Source organism: Mycteria americana, chromosome 1 (genome assembly GCF_035582795.1).
Source record: "Mycteria americana isolate JAX WOST 10 ecotype Jacksonville Zoo and Gardens chromosome 1, USCA_MyAme_1.0, whole genome shotgun sequence".
Lineage (NCBI taxonomy): Eukaryota > Metazoa > Chordata > Aves > Ciconiiformes > Ciconiidae > Mycteria > Mycteria americana.
The window spans coordinates 188,007,199-188,029,950 of record NC_134365.1 but is presented as its reverse complement, the minus strand read 5'-3'; the positions used below and the strand labels follow the sequence as shown (position 1 = coordinate 188,029,950).

The 22,752-nt window shown below is 37.2% G+C and overlaps 1 protein-coding gene across 6 annotated transcripts in view; it reads right to left on the bottom strand.

The window, feature by feature from the left end:
* NAA16 (N-alpha-acetyltransferase 16, NatA auxiliary subunit) overlaps nucleotides 1–22,752 on the bottom strand; it is a 78,455-nt gene that overhangs the window by 36,665 nt on the left and 19,038 nt on the right. For 2 of the 6 annotated variants that reach the window (XR_012773494.1, XM_075488700.1), the window contains exons 4-9: nucleotides 21,449–21,606; nucleotides 20,185–20,319; nucleotides 13,883–14,036; nucleotides 12,212–12,331; nucleotides 9,934–10,029; nucleotides 6,064–6,170 (exon numbers count right to left, since the gene is read on the bottom strand). Coding sequence is in view for 5 of the 6 variants with exons in the window: in XM_075488700.1 (XP_075344815.1) it covers nucleotides 6,064–6,170; nucleotides 9,934–10,029; nucleotides 12,212–12,331; nucleotides 13,883–14,036; nucleotides 20,185–20,319; nucleotides 21,449–21,606 (770 nt within the window). In the remaining variant the exon portion in view is untranslated. Of the gene's footprint in view, nucleotides 1–6,063; nucleotides 6,171–9,933; nucleotides 10,030–12,211; nucleotides 12,332–13,882; nucleotides 14,037–20,184; nucleotides 20,320–21,448; nucleotides 21,607–22,389; nucleotides 22,697–22,752 lie in introns of those variants that run through there. The other 4 variants (XM_075488720.1, XM_075488745.1, XM_075488711.1 and 1 more) reach the window with 4 other exon arrangements.

Below are 22,752 nucleotides of genomic sequence, written 5' to 3'. Positions count from 1 at the left end.
GACTACCTTCTCTGTCTTCAGGATCCTTTTAAACACAGCTTATTGATCTCCAGTGAGGTGTCAGATAAGATTTCAAATTCAGCCAAAGTATCAGACACACTTCTAGTCTCCCTAAAACAACTCAGTGTAACAAATATGTAAAAATAGTACTAGAGAAGGATTTTGTCAAACCGTTCTCAAAACAAAAATAAGTGTAGCTGAAAGAAAAAAGATAAATATAATGTTTAGCCAACTTCTAAATTAAAAATTACTCCAGTGTATTCTTGGTCAATATTACTCATTTGTTGAGCAATTAACCTTTTAAACTCCTTAAGTGCTTAAAGGATCTTTGATCAAGTCAATGCTAAGATACTAAAACACTGCTAATTGATCACCTTAAAACACAGCTGAACTTTAACTCCTTAAACAGACCAAAAATCAGAATTTTTCCCACCTTATTTTCTGATGTTACTTCCACAACTTCCACAAGTACAGCAAATCTGGTTTAGATCTTTATCACAACAATGTCTGTATTGGAATACAAAGCATAACTTCCAACCTATAACCTTGGTATTTGGAGTCTTTCTAAGCACTGTAAGTACTGAAGAGTTTCTAAAACCTCCGTGAATAGTCTTCACTGATTTCAAGCCCTAAAGCTTTGCAGCTCTGTGTACCTAAAGCTAGATTTCACCCAAAACTATTGACTAATGTTAATAGACTAGAACCTGTTTTTAAATCAAAATATGCCATCATTTTTTTTATGTAAAACGTTTAGTATGAAGTACCAACTTATAGCAATTAGATAACCAACAAGATTTTCCTGAACACATTTGACAAACATTTGCCTTCCATACAACTACTTTTTTTTTTTTCCCTTGACCTCTCCAAACAGAGGGGAGACATAAATATTTTTCCTCTAGAATCAGCTACTCTTTACATTACCTTTTGGTCTCCCCACGCAGGTGTGAAAGATGTTAACACCAAAACGTTAAGAGATATTCACTGAGAAATATAATCCTCATGTTCACTGAGCACGTAAAGCTGTATTTTTTTCCCCACTATTCCCCTGTATTCTTGCAGGTACTGAATTAAGTAATTTACATTTTCCTTTCCTACATATAAAGTATAGCAGCACTATTTTTTTTATCTGAGTTAAGTACATACAAATAGAATACTTATATTAATATATACATTGCTTATTTCACCTTTTTCCCAAAATCATGGTTTATGAAAGATCCTGGAGCCACCTCGAGTTCTAGAAAAAAAAAAAAAAAGGAACTTTCTAGACTTAAATAGAATGGTTTGGGTTCGAAAGGACCTTAAAGATAATCTAGTTCCAACCCCCCTGCCATGGGCAGGGACACCTTCCACTAGACCAGGCTGCTCAAAGCCCCATCCAGCCTGACCTTCAACACTTCCAGGGATGGGGCATCCACAACTTCTCTGGGCAACCTGTTCCAGTGCCTCACCACCCTCAGAGTAAAGAATTTTCTCCTTATATCTAATCTAAATCTACCCTCTTTCAGTTTAAAACCATTACCCCCTGTCCTATCACTACATGCCCTTGTAAAAAGTCCCTGTGCAGCTTTCTTGTAGGCTCCCTTCAGGTACTGGAAGGCTGCTATAAGGTCTCCCTGGAGCCTTCTCTTCTCCAGGCTGAACCACCCCAACTCTCTCAGCCTTTCCTCACAGGAGAGGTGCTCCAGCCCTCTGATAATTTTTGTGGCCCTCCTCTGGACTCGCTCCAACAGGTCCATGTCTTTCCTGTACAGGGTACCCCAGAGCTGGATGCAGTACTCCAGGTGGGGTCTCACCAGAGCAGAGTAGAGGGGCAGAATCACCTCCCTCAACCTGCTGGTCTCGCTTCTTTTGATGCAGCCCAGGATACGGTTGACTTTCTGGGCTGCAAGCGCACATTGTTGGGTCACGTTGAGCTTCTCATCAACCAACGGCCCCAAGTCTTTCTCCTCAGGGCTGCTCTCAATCCATTCACTGCCCAGCCTGTATTTGTGCTTGGGATTGCCCCAACCCATGTGCAGGACCTTGCACTTGGCCTTGCTGAACTTCACGAGGTTCACACAGGCCCACCTCTCAAGCCTGTCAAGGTCCCTCTGGATGGCATCCCTCCCCTCCAGCACGTCAACCGCACCACACAGCTTGGTGTCGTTGGCAAACGTGCCGAGGGGTGCACTCAATCCCACTGTCCATGTCGCCGACAAAGATGTTAAACGTTGCCGGTCCCAGTACCGACCCCTGAGGAATGCCACTTGTCACTAGTCTCCACTTGGACATCAAGCCATTGACCACAACTCTGAGTGCAACCATCCAGCCAATTCCTTACCCACTGAGTGGTCCATCCATCAAATCCACGCCTCTCCAATTTAAAGACAAGGGACAGTGTCAAATGCTTTGCGCAAGTCCAGGTAGATGATGTCAGTTGCTCTTCGCTTATCCACCAACGCTGTAACCTCATTGTAGAAGGCCATGAAATTTGTCAGGCACAATTTGCCCTTAGTGAAGCCATGCTGGCTGTCACCAATCACCTCCTTTTTTTTCATGTGCCTTAGCATAGTTTCCAGCAGGATCTGCTCCATGATCTTGCTGGGCACAGAGGTGAAACTGAGTGGCCTGTAGTGCCCCGGGTCTTCCTTTTTTCCCTTTTTAAAAATGAGGGTTATGTTTCCCCTTCTCCAGTCAGTGGGAACTTCACTGGGCTGCCACGACTTCTCAAATATGGTGGGTAGTGGCTTAACAACTTAATCCACCAGTTCCCTCAGGACCCACAGGTGCATCTCATCAGGTCCCATGGACTTGTGCACCTTCATGTTCCTTAGATGGTCTTGAACCTGATCTTCTCCTACAGTGGGCAGTTCTTCATTCTCCCAGTCCTTGCCTTTGCCTTCTGCAACTTGAGCGGTGTGGCTTGAGCACTTGCCAGTGAAGACTGAGACAAAAAAGTCATTGAGTACCTCAGCCTTCTCCATACCTTGGGTAACCAGGTCTCTTGTATCCTTCCAGAGAGGCCCACATTTTCCCTAGTATTCCTTTTATCACCAACATACCTATAGAAGCTTTTCTTGTTGACCCTGATGTCCCTGGCCAGATTTAATTCTATCAGGGCTTCAGCTTTCCTAACCTGATCCCTGGCTGCTTAGACAATTGCTCTGTATTCCTCCCAGGCTACCTGTCCTTGCTTCCACCCTCTGTAGGCTTCCTTTTTGTGTTTGAGTTTGTCCAGGAGCTCCTTGTTCATCCATGCAGGCCTCCTGCCGTTTTTGCCTGACTTCCTCATTGTTGGGATGCATCATTCCCGAGCTTGGAGGACATGATCCTTGAATATTAACCAGTTCTCTTGGGCCCCTCTTCCCTCCAGGGCTTTATCCCATGGTACTCTACAAAGCAGATCCCTGAAGAGGCCAAAGTCTGCTCTCCTGAAGTCTAGGGTAGTGAGCTTGTTGTGCACCCTCCTCGGTGCCCTAAGGATCTTGAATTCCAACATTTCATGGTCACTGCAGCCAAGGCTGCCCTTGAGCTTCACATTCCCCACCAGCCCCTCCTTGGTGAGAGCAAGGTCCAGCATAGCACCTCCACTTGTTGTCTCCTCTGTCACATGAAGAAGGAAGTTATCATTAACCCATTCCAGGAACCTCCCAGATTGCTTATGCCCTGCTGTGCTGTCCCTCCAACAGATATCAGGGTGGTTGAAGTCTCCCATGAGGATCAGGCCTTGTGAACATGAAGCTGCTCCTGTCTGTCTATAGAGGGCCTCATCCACTCAGTCTTCCTGGTCAGGTGGCCTGTAGCAGACCCTCACTATAATGTCACCCGTCCTTGCCCTCCCTCTAATCCTGACCCATAAGCTCTCAGTCAGCTCCTCATCCATCCCCAGGTGGAGCTCCATGCACTCCAGCTGGTCATTGACATAGAGGGTGACACCCACTCCTCATGTCCCCTGCCTGTCCTTCCTAAAGAGCCTGTATCCTTCCATTCCAACACTCCAGTCACAGGAGCCACCCCACAACATCTCCGTGATGCCAATAAGATCAGAGCCCTGCAAGCATGTACATGTGTGTAACTCCTCTTGATTATTCTTCATGCTATGTGTATTTGCATAGAGGCATTTAAGTTGGGCCCCGAGGAAGCTGACTTACTGGCTGGAATTCCTTTGTGCTGCTCTTCAGGTGCTCTCCTGCTGACCTGTGATCCTTCTCCAAGATCTGGGCATTTATCTAATACCACTGTTTCATAAAATCCTCATATCTATGCCACTTCAAAATGCAACTGCAGTTGACTACACCAAATTACACCTGTTTCCAAAGACATAAATAGGGAATTGTTCATTCCCAACTTGTAGAGAATTCAGTAATTTACTAGGTCTTTTTTAGTAGGCATAACAGAATCCTGACTACAATTCCTTCTATTTTCAGTCAAAATATACCAGTAATTTATGTGGGAAGCTAGTATTAAGCACCAACTTAGACAAGTTAGATATCTAAATACAACATTTTCCTGAAAGGTGTAGCACACATTGATTTGCCACAATTTTCTGCCCCCAACCCCTAAATTTTAGCAATTCTAAAATTAACTGTGAGACTAAAATTTAAGTTTCTTTTAGTTTCAAAGATCCTTCTGCTACACTATAGTTACATGAAAACTCAACCAAGTGTAATGTGAAAGAGACCCTGTCTTAGTAAGAGAAGGACAAGAAGAGGAAAATGCTTTTGCAGAAATTAGCAGCACAAACAAAACCAAGCATATTTGGGAACTGTGAGGCTCTTGATTTTAATTAGTTTTGAGGATTAAGCTGGCAGGTCCAAGTGGCACCAATTTGATACAATGAAAATAACTAGCAGCAAGGCACCTTTCTGGATAAGCCTGCCCCAAAACATAGTAGTCCTCAGGTTTTTTTTTTTTACCCATTGTGTCAAAAACAATTAAGTGCTAAAAATCTTTTCACGCACCAAATGCTTTTATGTATCTTTTAACTTCTAGGTTTTCATACTTCAAATAGCAGAGTTAAAACTTTCACAGCGCTGACTGTACTTCTGTCTAGATAGTCAGTGTATCATCATTATAAAAATTTAAATCCAGTTTCAAAAGTTTACATTGAAAAGTATGCATTAGCAATAGGCACTGTGGAAAAGCTTGTACTATACATGATATCAGAATTTACTAAAATTATGTCAACCATGGAGACACAGTACAGATTACATTCTCCAAACAGAAGTGTATTGAAAATTTCATTTTAGGACAACTAGCAAAGAGACTCTCAGAAAGAAGGATAATTTTAGTCCATTTAAAGGGACATCCACTGCTAGTTGAAAAGCTGCATCACGTATTTAGAGTTTTTCCAGCTACAAAAACCTCTTCTTACCTAGTCATTAATGTATTAGAATACCCAGAATTTTATTGCTTGTAGCAAAGATAGCGAAGTCCGAATAGACTGGACCTTTATTTTATTTTCTAAATGTTTTAGTAACATGCTTTAGTTGGAAAATTTATTTTTATTATACCTTACTGACAAGCTTGGAACTAAAAACTACATTAGAAACAACAGTTCTAAAGTGACACAATTTTGCCAAAACTGTGAGAGTTTAGAAGTGCAAAAATTAAACACTAAAGTTTTAGCTAAAGACTGAAATGGGAAACAAGCCTTTGTGGTAAATACTAATGTATTCATGCAATTCAGAAATGTATGTAGAACAATAGCCATCTGTGTGATATTTTAAAATTACTTCTGGTGACATCATAAACCATAAGTTGAAAGAATCCTGACACACTTTCTCTCAAAGTACACAAAAATAAAGTTATTGGTTATCTTTGATTTTTCAAGAACTTCAGTGCATTCTGCACCAATCCGACTTCAAGCATTTTGACATCAACTGTCTACAGAAGTGAAGTTTCATTCATATTAAGCATCATCACGTGATCATTCACATATGACAAAATAGCACATTAAGGAGAAAAATGTTCAGCAACAGTTCTTGGCAAGTTACAGGAAAATCTATATAAAACCAGTTAGATAGTCTATTAGAAATTCAATATAGAAGACTTCATTAAAACCAAATAAATACTAAATTTTACCTTTTCTGGATTGTAATATAAAGATTTCAAAGTGGTAAACAAGGGTGGGCAGCCTTTACTGAAGTTAACCCTCAGGAACTTATCCATTAGTTCTCTAAATTTTTCACCTAGAAACAAAAGTGTATTTGGTTATATGTCAGTGATTGCAAGTGTTATATAAATATAAGCACTAATTGCTGTGCAACTCTGGATAATAGAGTAACTGAGAAACTGCAATTAAGGGTTTTCATCTTTAGTGTTATTTAAGAATAAGATGCAAATATGCTCCGGATAAAAAAAGATTAGAGTAAAATGCTTAAGTTGCTAGTGTTTAGGAGACTGCTGATGAAGGCATGGTAACAGTCCTCAAACCTGTAAAATCTATTAAAAAGAGAAAGTATTAAGTGCTGGCTACAGAGGATGTAGCAAGGGCTATTTAAACCAAACATTGGAAAAAATTATAATGGTAAGAATAACTGAGCACTGGAATGGATTACCTTGGAGATCTTGTAAAAGTTCCATCATTGGAAGTTTTTATGATTAAGTTAGACAAATGTGTTTTAGGAATAGTGCAGATATAAGTTATCCTGCTTTGAGGAAGAAGGATGGATGAAATGAACCCTCTACCTCTCTTCTAGTCCTATTTTTTTATGAGTAGGACATGACTTCCGATGATAATATGATTGTTTCTGGAATCAGAAACAGAATAGAAGACTGGGTTTCAGAAGGATAAGCACCATGTCAGAATTATCTTTATTAAAATATACTGGCAGAAAGCTAAAAATCTGATTTAATTATGTTTTCAGGTAAAAATTACAGTACTTGCAGTATACCACTTGAGAAATGCTGATTCAAAAAAAAAAAAAAAGAAGAAAGAAAAAAAGCAGGACTTCAAAGAGAAGATATCCAGTCAGGAAAGTAGCTGGCTTTCATGTTTTTATTCCTATGATGAAAAGTGGTTGTTCTCAGTTGTTTCAAATTTATTTATTTATTTTTATTGGGTTTGTTTGTTTTGCATAGGGATGAAGTTGCTACACTTCATTGCCTACTCTGGTGTGGACTTCTTTAAGTCTTTAAACAAGGAAGTAGTACACTTCACATTATGCTAACATACATACATAAAACTGTTGAAATAAACTCCAATTCATTAAGAACACATTACAAATTTGATTAACAGATTGTTTTATAAATATTCAGAAAATGAACATACTACTGCTTTGTATATAACATTATGTACTTCCACCAATTCTTAATTGTCCTACACTTAGTGTTATCAGCACTGTTACTGAGACTAATAGAAGTAACTCACATTCTTGCCTTGCTGTACTAAAACAAACTGCTGTATATAGAAACTCCTACTACCTGTGGATGGGGATCCATAACTGGACTATAAACACATGCTTTATTACACATGAATTAAAACTTGTTTTCTTGCACTACAAGAAACTCCCCTGCATGACAAAAAAATCCATCTCAGTTTCTCCTGTTGGCTTATTCTAATTTATATTCTTGATGGAAGAATTGTAACTCAGAATTTAGGAAAGCAAGACTCAAGTTTTCATTAAGTACGTATTTATTTACACAAAGCAGAACAACTTTAAAACAAAGTGAAAAATGCTAACCACACAGCTAGGCACCCACCTATGACATGAAGCAAAGCTCAAAATGTAGTCTCTGAGGCACAGAAAAGACCTGACCACAGGAACAGTGAATCCGCAGCAGCATAAACTAATCTAAAACTGGATGGCCAGACTCCAACTCCCCCCACCCTTGATCAGTCTGAAAATTAATTGTAACTGTCTTCCTCCATACAGGTGGTTTCCAGCTTGATCAAGGAGCTGATTTTTATCAAATACAAGGTTATTAAGATGCAATGCATGGCAAGGTCTGGGAAGGACTGCCCTTTTAATACAAGCCTGCACTTTAGAGTATTTTAAGCCAATTCTGAATCAACCAGCATTGGTTGCAAGCAATCGGTCAGTGACCACACTGAAACAGCAACCCCATTTAACCAAAAATTCAATCCTCTTGAAATCTGCAAATATATTTCTGCAAACAAATCTGTTTCTACACCTTCACATTCTCACTATTAACTTTTGCCAACAGGAATTCTTATCTGCTGTACTTACAAACACAAGAAGTCATTTTACTAAAGAGATTAATTTCTAGGGGATCACAAACAGTCTTATACACCCATGACTGAGACAAGCTCAACAGATTAACAGAAACACAAGTTTTAACTTAGGAAAAGTCTTATTTGTTATGAAACACTCTGCAGAAAGTAGCTTATTGAGAGATTTTCCTCAACTGATCTAATAATGAATTTTGCTTTCATTTAGACTAGTGCTACAGCAGGAACAACTAGTCTTATTACCAAACATATTTCTATATAAATGAACATTAGCTGTGAAACTACACTGTCAGATATGATAAGGTAACCTAGTGCAAAACATACAGTGAAATGAAGTCAACAGCAAAACGCACTATTAATAAAGATATGGAAAAGCTTTTTGCAGGTTATTTCCTTGTTTCCTATGTATTACCATAACAATCTTATTACAGGAGAAAAACAATTACTTGTCACCTAGCTTTTCAAATCTAGCTGACCTGCCTTAAAATTTGCCCTTGTGTCTTCAAAGAAACCGAAATATCCAGAATTAAGTAAGGCACAAGTGTTAGCTTCAGGCCTAAATCTGTTATGAAGCAGTTAAAATCTTGTCATTTTACACAGGAAAGGTGTATGACATTCAGAGTTCTGAGCAACAACAGAAAAGTGGACCAGCTATGCTCTGTAGCATTTAAATGCTACAACAAATGCAGTGCTCAGTAAATGAGCTAAACTAAAAACTAACCTCATGAAATTAAAAGCATGAGCAGATATGTTGGGTATTTGCAGCTAAACTTAAATTTCATGACACTTGATATCTAACTTAACTACTTTATATTTCTTTCCAAAAGTTTTCTACTGGAGTTACAGCAGTTAGCTACATAGCAAGTGTGTATTTTTATGGGATTTACCATTTCATTTAGCCTCCTTCCTTCTATTTTGGAAGATCATAGCTTCCCGTTTTAAAAGGTGTATGTATATATTCCCTCCAGAACTGAAGATACTTGTGCACTGTATTTCAAGACAACTTTTGAAAGGACAGAGTCACTGAAAGAAATTTGCTATAAAATTAAAAATAAAATAATTTGTGCTACATAACACTGCAGACCTGCTTTTTGTTCCTGTTCTTATTAAATTATCAGCACAAAGTTAGTTTATGTTGTAGATTTAAGTTTTAATGGTTCTGCAACAAAGTGTTGTACACCCAGTAAGATACTCAGAGGCATAAAAAAAGATTTGGTGTTTTCTGTACAGTAGAAAAACTGTTAGGAAATTCATCAATCCTGTGCTATTGCGATTGTTATATGCATCATTTACACCTGATTTCAGTGTTTATACATTAGTTAGCATATATAAGTTAGCATATATATATGTATATTAAAGATAAAGGAGAGGGGTGTGTATATACACACACCCCTATACCCTTAATTCAAGTGTACTATACCCCCTACCTTTTAACTCATGATTCTTAACTTGCATGATGCAGAAAAATATAAATTCCTACAATCTATATACCATTCTGTACTGTAGTTTTATCAACACAGACATTACATAGTTTGTATCACCATATTAGAGTGCATGAACTTTTTCTATTGACTCCTAAAACACAACAAATAATTTTGTCTATTCCAAGAGAAATGCGTACATCTGGTTTGTGTACATGTACAAATAGGTATTAAATGCACAAATAGGTATTAAATGCACATTCAACAGCCTGATGAAAACTTAAGAAAAAAAAAAAAACAAATAAAAAACTATTATGGAACAGATATGCAACTTGTTACCTGAAACAAAGTTTAAAGGTAATCTTCTAGGTGAAACTGCTCTGGGATGTCTTTTACTAACTTCTTCATAAATCTGAAGCCTCTCTTCTAAAGTGCCTATTATCAGTAAATATAATAGATATAAGTAACAGAGATAAAAACCTGTTCTTCTGAATGTTTTTAAATATTGAGAATTAATTTAGCTAGACTTCTTAAACAGTTTTGATTCGGAACAACTTAAACATTGAGCTATTTTTTCCAGTTAATGATAAACATTACTGTGTAAAACTGTGTATTGAAAACACACTGTATGTACAAAACGCAGCTACCAGCATTAATCACTGTAAGGATAAACTGCAAAAAGGACAATTACCTTGCACATTCAATCATACAGTACTAGAGCTTGGTTTCTTTCAGTTACATGCTGTGCAGACCCATTCACACAGTAGTTTGACATTCAGAGCTTCAATTAACTGTTTTTTTCACTATGCATCCATTTCAGACATACTTAAAGCATTCAGAGAATTATATTGCATTTCTAAATCATAGGTATAACAAATACCATATTATACAAGCATGCCTTTATTATAGGTCCTCTGATGGCAGCAAGAACAGAGCACAAAACTGCCAGTTTAAGTACTGAGCATCAGAACTCTCTATACTTTAATGTTTCACAAAAATAAAGGTACTTAAAGATTTTCTTCCCACTCCTCCCCTTTCCCCCATAATATGCTTTGGAGCTCCAATGTGGTTAGAACTTAAATAAAACTAATCTGTTGCTTTGAAATGCTATTTTCACATAATTAAGATCAATTTTGCTTAAATATTATTAAATTCATCAAGCAATTTAAATAAAACTGAATATACAGATCAAGACTATGACAACATATATTTAATAAATATATCTGTTTTGCTTTCAAAAGAAAAACAATTTATCTTGTCACTGAGCTCAGATGTTGGGGAAGGGGGGGGAAATATGTTACCCAGTGGCTCCAAGAGATGTAGAATTCTAAACATAATACTAAAATAATGTTCGGATTGGAACTAAAGCATAAAAGCCCTAATTGAAGTCACAAGTTGGAGCTCCAGAACTTACCATGGGGGAGGAAATAGTCCTAAGACCACCTAAAAAAATAAAGTAGCATTATTAGTTTTATAAATTAGTACAGATTAAAAATCCTATGTAGATTAAAAATATCAAATAAACTACTGGGTTGGTTCTTTAAGAGCTACACATTTTCATCAACATATTTATTATATGAAACAGAATACTCAAGTTCTTGGGTACTTTATTTTCAGAGACAACAATCATGGTGTTCAACTCTATAGATACATTAGGAAGACCATTCAAAGGGCACTCTGCATAAATGTAACAAATGCAATCATTTTCATTTCCCAATCACAAGCCATATTCCCAGACCTTATGAAACCCAACTGTAAAACTTTCTAGTAGAAAGCTGGTTGAGAAATATAATGCAGCTATAATATCTACAAACAATATCCTTGTGGGCTTATGATTTATGATGTCATCAGAATAACTCAAATAAAACTTCCACTAATTAGTGAACAGTGAAATACAAGGAAACCATTCCTGTGTAAAGGTAAACACTTGGGAAAGTTACCACTGCAAAACACTTACTATAGTATAAATTGTTGCAAAGCTGTAATTAAAAAAAAAACCAAACAACAAAAAAAACCCAAAAAAACACAACAAAAAACCAACAATTCACTATTTTCCTGGAAAGACAGAACTAGCATTGGAATAACAAGGATTTTATCACATTTATCACCTTTTCCTCCAAAGAACACTCAGCTCAAAAAAAAAAAAAGGAAAAAGAAAGAATTTTTTACAGATGGCCTATTTTTAAAAGGCAATCTGAAATAGATATTTGAGTACTTCTCTACATGCCCGTAGAAAGAGGTACTACCTAAACAAGTTTCAGAATGACAATTTTATGTTGTGGTGTATGATAGTAGTCTGACAATCAACTACTAGACAGGAATGAATTGCAGTTTGGTTTCCAAGTTCATGTGTGGCAAGGAAATGTTCATATAAGCACGTTAGCAAATGCCACCTTTAGCTCCAAGAAGAGAAAGACTTGCTGTTGTTATTTTCATGCACACAAGTTTTTCAGTGAACTTTTTTTAAATGGATAAAACACAACTATACCATATTCAAGATTAGAAAGTACATAATTTTCTGTCAAGTAAAGTGTTTTAATCTAAACCAGTAACATATCAAACAGGAGTTTTAAGTATATCTTATATCACACGTATTTTCCATGTATCTTAAACTTACTAGGTTGTAGGGCCTTTTCCAAGCCTTCGTAATAATACCAGTTTTCTGCATTGCGCTCAATTAACTCTTTGTATACTTCACCAGCTTCTTTCAGTCTTCCCAACTTCAGTAACATCTCTCCTAAAAACAATGCAGTAAAGAACTGTGAAATACATGAGAAAACACTGATGGCTTGGTAGTAAGGTTTACAAAACCAGATACATAAAATTGGGTTTAATCATATGTAGATACTTAAAAAGAGGCTTTATATTTCCAAAGGCATTTACGAGTGCTACTCGAAGCTACCACACATATAAGCTTAACACAGTTTGGAGCGTTCAGCACCTGTGAAAACAAAGATTATTTAAATGTCTGTATCTGAGTATTTAAAATAGCTATTGGGATTATCAAAGACAGAAGCAACTCTTCCTTCCAGGACTCCAACACATGACTATGTCGCTTCTTACCAGGCTGTTTACTTAACTACACCTGTATTTTTTACACCAACTAACCAGTTTTTAACCAGTTAAATCATACTGGTTTGCTATTAAGTAAATTGTTCTACTGGGTCTGGCTTACATGGAATTCATTTTCTTCACAGCAGCCCATACAGTGCTGTGGTTTAGGATCTGTGACTAAACACTGATAGAACACCAATGTGTTCACTACTGCTAAGCAGTACTTGTAGAACATCAAGGCTTTCTCTTTTTACCTCCACTCTACCGCCCAGCAAGCGGCCCAGGGTGGGCAATAAGTTGGGAGTGGACACAACTTGGACAGCTGACCCAAACTGGCCAAGGGGTATTTCGTGCTATGTAGTGTCATGCTTAGTAATAAAAAAGTTGAGGGGAAGGAGCGTTTGGCGAGGTAATCATTGCTTGGAGACTAGCTGAGCACCAGTCTGCTTGTGGGAGGTGGCAAGTGATTGCCTGTGCACCACTTGGGCATCTGGGTTGGTGTGTCGTCCCCCCCCTTCCTCCACTTCAGCTATCTTTATCTCAACACATGAGTTTTCTTGCTTTTGCTCTTCCTATTCTCTCTCCTGTCCTGACAAGGGAGGCTGGCAGAAGTGAGCAAGCCGCTGTGTGGGGCTTACCTGCTGGCCAGGGTCAACCCATCACAACTGTGCAAGCAAGGAGCAGCTGAAGAATACATGCTACTACACCATATAAATGCACATATTCAGAACTCAGTATTAGTACTTCAAATCCATAAAACGACTGTAGGTTATTTTTAATTTAAAAAAAAGTCAATACAGTATTCACTTAAGTAGGGCAATACAAGTTAAGTGCATTAGAAAGCTTAAGAAGGAAACAAGAACTTGATACTTCAGTCAAAAAAAAAAAAATTAGTGTTTGTACTACAAACACTATTTTTCATGAGATTAAAACTGGGTTATACTAGCTCTGGTTTACAGAAAGTTACTCTAGTACGCACCAATATAGTAATCTCTTAGATCTCCTCTGTTCCTGTGTCAACCCAAGTTAAACTACCTGAATCCACTATCCACTTTGGTAGGGCGAGTTACTGGAGCACAAAATTGTAAGTCTGGTGTTGCCAGTTTCCCTATAGTCATTGTTTCAAATCAATTAAAGATTTTGCATGTTTTTTTTCTTTTGCTGCTTTATCATATCTGAAAGCCAGTAGCAAAAGTTCAGAACAAAATTGGCTGAGGGAAGAAGAAGGACTTACCTTTGATTTCTTCTACTATTAATTTATCACATATTTGCTTTTCGTATGTCTCTATATGTTCTAAAGACTCCTGAAATAGATCTGCCTCTCTCATCACTTGATTTTGATATAAAATCAGTTCACTATATTCATAATCTATTTTATTAGGAGGAATCTGGGGGGGAAAAAAAGCAATAGGTTAGTTAACATTCACCTGTACCTCAACTGTATGCAATATTACAGAACATGAGATTCAGGCTACAGAATTTATCAGGCCTATTTATATACCCATCCAAACATTCAAAATGTGAAACTCCCATTATTCACAATCAAATTAGATTCATTCAGGATATCCTTTGTTAGAGAACAGTTTAAAATAATTCCTGTATTTCTCTATCACTTGGCGAGCTAATTAAAAACAGAATCTTTGCCTTCTCTTATATAATTCAGTAAAATTTGCAAATATCTTGGTAATCTTTTGCTTCTGAAGGACTCATGTACTCCACAACAATTTTGACTCAAGTTCCATAGCAGATCACTGGGATATCGCAATACTCATTTTCATCATACCAAAAATTCTGGATCAAACTATTTCCAAGAGCAATGAACCACTCAAATACTGGACATAGCCTGACAACTAGAATTTTTCAGGAAACTTTCACTATTTCTCTCTAACCAAGTGTTCTCTTTACTACACTTTAATACCCCTGAAAGTACAGTGCCCAAGCATGCAAAGAGTGTTTTCAAGCAAAAGACAATTATTTCGAGGTTTGCTGCCAGTTGCATACCTAGGACTTTGTCTACAGGCTATAGTAAAACTAGTCAGTCATCCACCTTCCAGTGATACCTCAGCCACTGAAACAGGATGACACTCAAAAATATTCCTCTCTAGGGATAACTCCCTAAAGTGTATTTAGGCAATGAAAAGTCTTGCCAGAGTTATTATAATTATTTCATACTAAATGGTCTTCACTAATACACACAGAAGCTACTTCAACTAAAAGTAAATTCCAAGAATTTCAGAGACCAAAATGCAGAAGTCTGCAGACAATGCCCAGCAGATCTATACAACAGTTTACTATGTGAAATATACTGCCTCAATAGAAATTGTAGAAGGAGAGACAGTACAGTAACATGATTTTTTAATGATAAAAATAGATAAGCAGCTGAGCTTGACAAATGTTAATGATTTTCTTTCCCATGACACTACATACTTCGTTTCTTCCTGAGCATGCAACGCTTTGAAGTCACACTGGTCACCAAACAGCTTACTATTACTTTTCTGTTCCCTGAGTAAAGCTTTTCCTGTCTTCTTTAAAGAAGCAAGTAATTTAATAAACAACAAAAAAAACCCAAAAAACATTAACCTGGTTGAAATTAACATTCATATTAAAAGAATCTTTTCCTAAACCACTACTTCCAGCCCTTCCCTAAGCACAGATCAATTTTATGAGATTTAACATTTCTGTTTACATGCTCTTCGAATTTTTAGAGGCAGCTTTTACAGTACTGTGAATTTTTAGAAGGAAGATTTCCTTTTAGACAGAAATATTCTGAAAGACAGCATAACTGAAAATATTGTAAAGAAGTGTATATCTGAGAGTGAACATCAGTTTTCGGGCTGAAAATAACAGCATTCAAGTATTTTTTTAGTAACTGCTAACATATTATAGCAAATGATGGCTAATGGAACAAGGCTAGACCTTGCGCATACTCAAGTCAATAGGTAGCATGAAATCCTACCCAGTTCTTAAAGTGTATTTCCTCTATCTGCAGCTCCATTTCTGTTTTCCTCTTTGCTCAATTTTTATCCATACTAAACACTGGAAGTCACTAATGAAAAACACTGTTACCTGGAAAGCATTTTTTAACTGCTTCAACAGAATTGACACATGGAACAGGGGTTAAGCATTTAAGCACCTCTTCCTCCTTATCCTTACTGCAATACCACAGAACTGAAACTGCAGAGCACCAATTTAGTTCTTTCTCTTTCACTTCCCCCCCAAAAATATCTGCCCCTCCAATACAATACACATTTAAATTTCACCAGTAGCACAGTTTTTTGGCACATCATGAATTAGTTTTAGACCTTCAAAACAGATTACCCCAAAAACCCTTAAAAAATTTATACAAAAGACAAGAAACAGATATCAATTAACCTTCTTGTAGCTCTTCTGGCTTGATTGGACTAACAAAAGAAATTATGAAAAGTCAAAAAAATATCAAATGAACTCCCTCTTACACACAGGGCAAGTCCACCAGAAAGATACTGCACTTACTGTCACTCCATTTAAAAAGACATTTTTAAAAAGTATTTTTAAGAACAGTTAATTTTAAAAGAGATTTTGAAATCTCATCAGGTTAATGATGTAAACGTGCAATTCATCAGAAGGCAAGCAGCTTATAACCCCAGTACTTAATCCGAATAATCAGATTGTCTTATAAAGAATAAGATATCCTATAAAAAGTTTTTTCCACGCCATTGTTATTGCTGCACAATACATCTTTACTCCTCCCTCCCCCCAAAAGAGTTATGATTCTTGCGCATGAGATGTCCAACTTTCTCTTCAACTCAATTCTGCTGTTTCAGAATAAATTTCTTCCTCTCCTGGACCAAAAAATAGAATCCCCTTTACAACCGTAGATCCCCTAACATAACTGTCACTGAAAGAATGTGACAAGATGCAGCCAAAACATACCTAAGAGCAGACCCCCAAAACTCCAGAGGTTTTCTGTCCATATCTGTAATTGTGGGCCTGATGCAGAAATTAGGAATAAAATAAAAATTAAGAATAAAAATTTTGTTCTGGAAAAGAAGAAAGGAAAAATGGGACATACAACAGTAAAACAAATTGCATAGTTGTTTTACACCTTGGTTCCCAAAATTTAAATTCCAAAGTGACTCTTAAATCATTTGATTTAACGTGGACAGCAGAGGCTGTTGTATTTCCTGCCATGATGTCTGCATTCAACCTCATAACCTGTTTTTGACTGAAATATTGTGCATCTGGTTAATTTACAGCTTTCAGATGACAGGCAATGTTGATCTGGATACACTAAGAGACAGAAAATTCACCATTTCCAATGATAACTTAGCCATTAGAATAAAACTGTCAGTGATAAAAAGTGATTTACTATTTGAATTTGTTGCTCAACTTCCTGCCACTACTTGTTCCTTCATTTTTCCCCACTACGCAATCTTCCTAGCTATCATTCTTCCCAAAACCAGTATCTAAACTGCACTAGAATCACCTAGGTTTTTTCTGCTTACAGTAAACAAGAGAATCTCTGCCCTTCACTAGACAGCATTTCCTCTAGTGCTCTTATCTTTCTCCATATTGTTCTTTTCATTTTCTACCTTTTTGAAAACAGGGTCATCAGTAAGTCTTAATCTGTCAGTAATCAGTGCTCTACAGAGAAAATCCCTGCTTCTTCTCAGAAATAAAATAAGGGTGTTTTTGGCTTTTCACCCATAAGTCTGCCCTGAGGGACAATTTTACAATAAGCTAAATCAATCTAACTGCAACAAAGGCAGTTCACTTCCCTCTATTATTCCCCTTCCTCTTTCCCCTCTCACCTCACAGTTGTTCAGTTCAGCCAATCAATCCTTCAAAAGAGTGATTATTTTTCTGTCACTTTGGCTTCCTGAACCAGCCCGCCACGAGTCAACCAGTGCTGCACAAGGAAGCAGTGGGAGCACACAGGAAAAAGTCAGACTGCTGGTTTTGGCAACAGCTTGTAGCTAGATTAGCTCCATTACTTTGTAATACTGCATCTTCATATACTCACCTACAATCACTAAAGTGACAGTTCCTTGACCTTTTTCTTAGTTTTACTGCTTGGTTTTGGCTGTGTTAATTCACATCTGAATGGACAGAGCTGCCTGAGTAATCCAAGTAAATGAATATGATCACCCTACATCACCATTATTTACCAATTATTATGACAGCAGCATTTTACATAACATTACATTTACTTCTTTATTCATTAACAATAAAGGTAAACAGTATCAGGCCTAATACACATTGCCATAAAACTCCTTAAAAACATCAGTTTGTTGAAGATTCACATTCACTAGCGATTTGGAAACCCTTCAGTCTTTCAATCCTCCTTTTAAACCTTGAACAACATCACCCTTTTATCACAGTCACATGCAATATTCTATCAAGTCAGTCACAAAAGTTTATCTATTGAGTTGGAGTACATACAAAGTACAGGGCAAGAGGGGAGATTTGGAAAGTAAAGTAAGCAAGAAGCGTACCTCCTCAAAGATCAATGGAGTATACTGAACTCAACTATTTTAAGCACAGGACTGTTAAATATCCAGAGACCGCACAAACAGTGCATTTGGGGACTACCATGGAAGAACCAAAGTGTGGCAAAATTGAGCTGTGCGGTTGCTTGGGCTCCCCTGACTGTTCTGGACCCAACACAGATTCTCTCTTCCAGTGTTTGGGTCTCTACATGGGCCTGCACTCCTTGGAGAGCTAGCACATCAAAGCACAAGACTCCCTCTATTTGCAAGAGAAATGAAACTAATGTGGTCATCCTTATTTTTATAGTGTTTTGGGGGAGAAAATACAATATACCACTTAACTGTCTCTACCAATCTCAAAAAAGAGGAAAGGCTTGACACTACTAATCGTCTATAAACTCATGTTGCCCAACATTTGTAGCGTATTTCTGCCCTTTAAGGCTTAACCAGCTTTTCCACCATTTGTCTGTGACTGGTATTATGCTAATCAACAGTTAAACAGCTTATTGTTCAAGTACAAACCATTTTCCTATTTATGGACATTTCCCAAATATTTCTAGTTTTACAAAAAAATGGCATCAGAACTTGAGATCTTCTCAGGATTTCCTTGTTTTAGGGTGAGATTTAAGATTATGATAACTTGCACAAACTCAACTGATTTAATACGTTCATCTATGGTAGATGGTATTTAAATCTGGCTTAGTCACTAGACTGAAGAGCATATCATCATGACTGCCCTCAAACAAGCATATTTCACCTTTCATATTTCACCAAACAACCTTTTAGAAAAGACAAACAAGATTAACAGCATCATTTCCATTCTCTCCAAGGGGCCAATACCACTGTTAAGCCCTCAGTCCATGAAAGAACCTCAATTTCTTACACTTAATTTGCAGGTTTTTCCATTTATTATATATTCTTTCCAATTCAAACAGTCATTTTGACACTGAGCTCAGACTGGGCTCTGCTGACTCATTAGAGAACCATGACTTTTTGGCTGTCAAACGCTCATAAGAGATGACCCAATTTTCATTTAAACTTATTGTTTTCAGTTTTTATTCAACACTGAAGTTACAGGTCTTCTGAAGTATCAAGCTATATATACTTGGCTTGCAACATCCTTTGACTACTCTACATGATCAAGACACAAACACTGGTGCCTCCTAGCAATTATTAATTTCCTTTCTTACAGTTAGTCCCATTCGGGCTATATAAAATGTCAAATGCAGTTCTCAGAAAGGATGCAAGATTTTTGTTTTTAAAAAAAAAAAATCACAATCTATAGGTTATGTAATATCTTAGTATCTGCACATGATACTTCCAGCATGCCTCCCAAGCTGAATGCATCTATAAACACGGTTCTTCCTTCCATGTTACAGAATAATAAACACATCCACTCTATTCTGTTAATTCAGACTTTATAGTTCTGTGTTACCAATAACAGAAGGGAATAGTCTCTCTCAAAAAAGGTTATACTCAGTGATTTTAGCACTGTACCATTTCATTTACTCCAACAAGTTTCAGTAACACCAAATCTTCTCAAACAAAGAATTTTCAGCTACACTTTCATGTTACTTTGACACCAAGCACTGATTTTAAGTGCACAATATACAGATGCATACAAAACAATGAAAAAGTTTCTTTTCACATTGTTTGTAGAGATGTAATGGCATCCAGGCCATGGCAGGAGAAAGGGCAGACAAGCACATCCAATGCTAAACAGTATTTTCTGAAGTTTTACCTACGGTAAAGGGACAGGATCATCACAGGTTTTCTTTAGCTACAAGCCTCACAAACATTAAGTTACTCAGTTACTCCACATCAGTCTACCCTTACAGTGTCAACCCTAACAGCCTATTGCGAGGGGAAGAAGTATTCCTGTATAATTTGCATCAGCTGCTAAGCTCCTGGAAATCTTTCTGCTCAAAGCAGAAAGCTCCACAAACCCCAAATTTCTTCCTAATTCTTAACTGGTTCCTAATTAGTTCTTCCTAATTATGAAGAACTAATTCCTCAGATTCTGTCTCTTATACAGAAAGTGTTCTCTTTCCAGAATAAGAAGTCTTACCTGTTGGGTTTTCCTAAACTCTTCAAGTAGTTTTAAGGCCATATCATAATCTTTTAGTAAGTGGTATGCAATGGCATATCCAATCCAGGAAGCCCGTTGTGTGGGGCGCAGCTGAAGTAGCTGGTATCTTGTTTCCTTCAGTAAAAGAAAAGCAATTTTAAAATAACAGAGATGTTAAAAAATAGTTACTACACCTTTATCATTATTTACCACAAATACAGCTAATCTTTTAAAAGATCTTTTAAAAGCCCTAGGCAATTTCTGAAATTCTAACAGCATGGAGAAAAGCAGAATGTTTCCATCTCATAAATCTGGGGGCTACATTCTAAATATAGCAGCCGTGGCACAAAGTACAAAATCTATTTGCTGGGACACAAAAGGTGTCATTTTCAAGAGTATCTCTTAAGGGCCTAAATTATTTCCAAAGGTAGAGCTTTGAAATCTCAGAGAGGGGTTTCCATTACAAAGCATGAGCTCACTACCACTGAAAGAGCAGTCCTGCTCTCCTCATGCCCAGGTACAAGGCCCTCATAGTTATACTGCTGCAGTACTTCTCAGACCTCCTTCCTCAGTCAAAATCATATCCCCAAGTCAGTTATTCCCTTTTCTTGCATTAGCAAATTCAACATTGTCAGTGAAGGAGACCAACTAATGCCAAAGCCCGTAATCTAGTCCTCTACTTCACATGAAACAGAGCATGGAAGAGGAGCAGAACTTTTCCCTTTCAGCCAAATCAGTTCGGCCATTTTGGAACCACTAACTCTGTTTTTAAACAAATTTTAAGGTTTCATTTATGATAAAATCAGTATTGGGATTCAAAAAAATCAGTCATCATGGGGCAAGTTTCCTACATACTCAAAAGAAACATGATAGTGTATTTCTCACAAAAACCACCTTCAGTATATGCACCCAAAACACCATTTGCCATACTTCACAATAGCACAGTAAGTACTCCTACTTGCTAAGCTTTAAGTCTTATCCTTTTTATTTTCATTATTTTAGTGAAAAATGAGTTGAGAACTAGTTTTACAACATGATCCACAAGTCAAATTGTACAGAATAACTGTACTTCCACTTCTGTTCTCAACATTATGGAGCTCTGCTGCAATACGTTTTCATGCTTTCCTGAACAAGAGCTTAAAACACTTCTGAAACAGCAAAAACAAGTAGCAACAGAATTACTACCAATAAAAGACTTAATAATGGAATCAAATAACAAGACAATGCTAACAGCAATAAATGGGAATTGAAAGAGAGTACTTACTCTATATCCTTCTAAATCCCTCATCTGAATCTGCAACAGAGAGAGATCTCTCAAGATCTGTAGATTATCTTTATCTAATTTGAGTGCATTCCGGTAACACTTGATGGCTTCATCGTATTTCTTATCAGAACGTTGCAAAAGACCATAGACATGCCAACCTAATGCACGTTAAGGAAGATACATTCACAATTTTCACAAAGTAACTGCAGTGCATCTGTGCTACAGACCAAACAACTTGACATCTTCCTTGAATATTAGCACCCTTATAAATCAGGTTTGATTACTGCAGCCAGACTTTACTGACACATTTTAAAACATTAAATGCTTCCAAATAAGCAATAAAGTCTCATTTAAAGATCTTCCGTTATGTCACATTCATAACCCCTCAAACATTGTTATACAAACTAAATGATCCAAACTCCGCAAGGCCCAGAAGAGTTACTCCTAGAAATGTATTGTTTAAAAGATACTACTGTAATTATAGTAGGAATTCTTACTCCTAGAGTTGTCTCATTCTAACAATACAATTGGTGTACAAGTTTTACTTTTCCTCGCTTGCCTATCTGTAACGTCGATTAGTCTCCAGATTTTACAGTAAGGGATAAACACAGAGCTACACTTTATTCATTGACAAAAAGAAATCTTAGCATTTCTGTGCGTCAGAAGTCTTTGCCACGTTCTCAGCATCTCACATGTCCATCAGCAGTGTGTCATTTCAATAGACTTTTCTCTCACAAGCACCCTTTTTTATCCTGGAAAGATTCTGAATTCAAAGCATGAAACCAATATGCCACAGCAACACATTACACTGTGTGTGTTTACATGAGTCTCCAGAAGTCGTATTAAAAGAAAGATTACTTGACATGATCTACCTTTCACTACTCCAGGTTCCTAGTAGCTTACTGAGGCAACATCCTTCACAGTAGTAAATCTGAACTTACTTTGATTTTCAAATTACAAGTGGCTCAAAAGTTCTCTCAAGAAGCTTGCCCATGCATCCCTGAAGCAGCAGAACACAGCAAATCCTGGGGAGAGGTATATGCATCCTTCACTCGCTTTCAATTAAGATGACACAAATAACTCATAGTGCTAATAACCAAAATATTTAAGAGGCCTTATGCTATTGAATTCAAACAGAATCAACTGTTCCCTCCAAAGATGCAATCATTTCTAAACTTTGCATCTCAAAAAGTTGAGAAAGCACATAAAAAATTCAATGGGTTAACCTGGTCAAATTAATCAAAGAAACAGAACTTGAAGTTCCCTCTTTCTCAGAAAGACTCATGCCCTGAACTAAGTTCCAG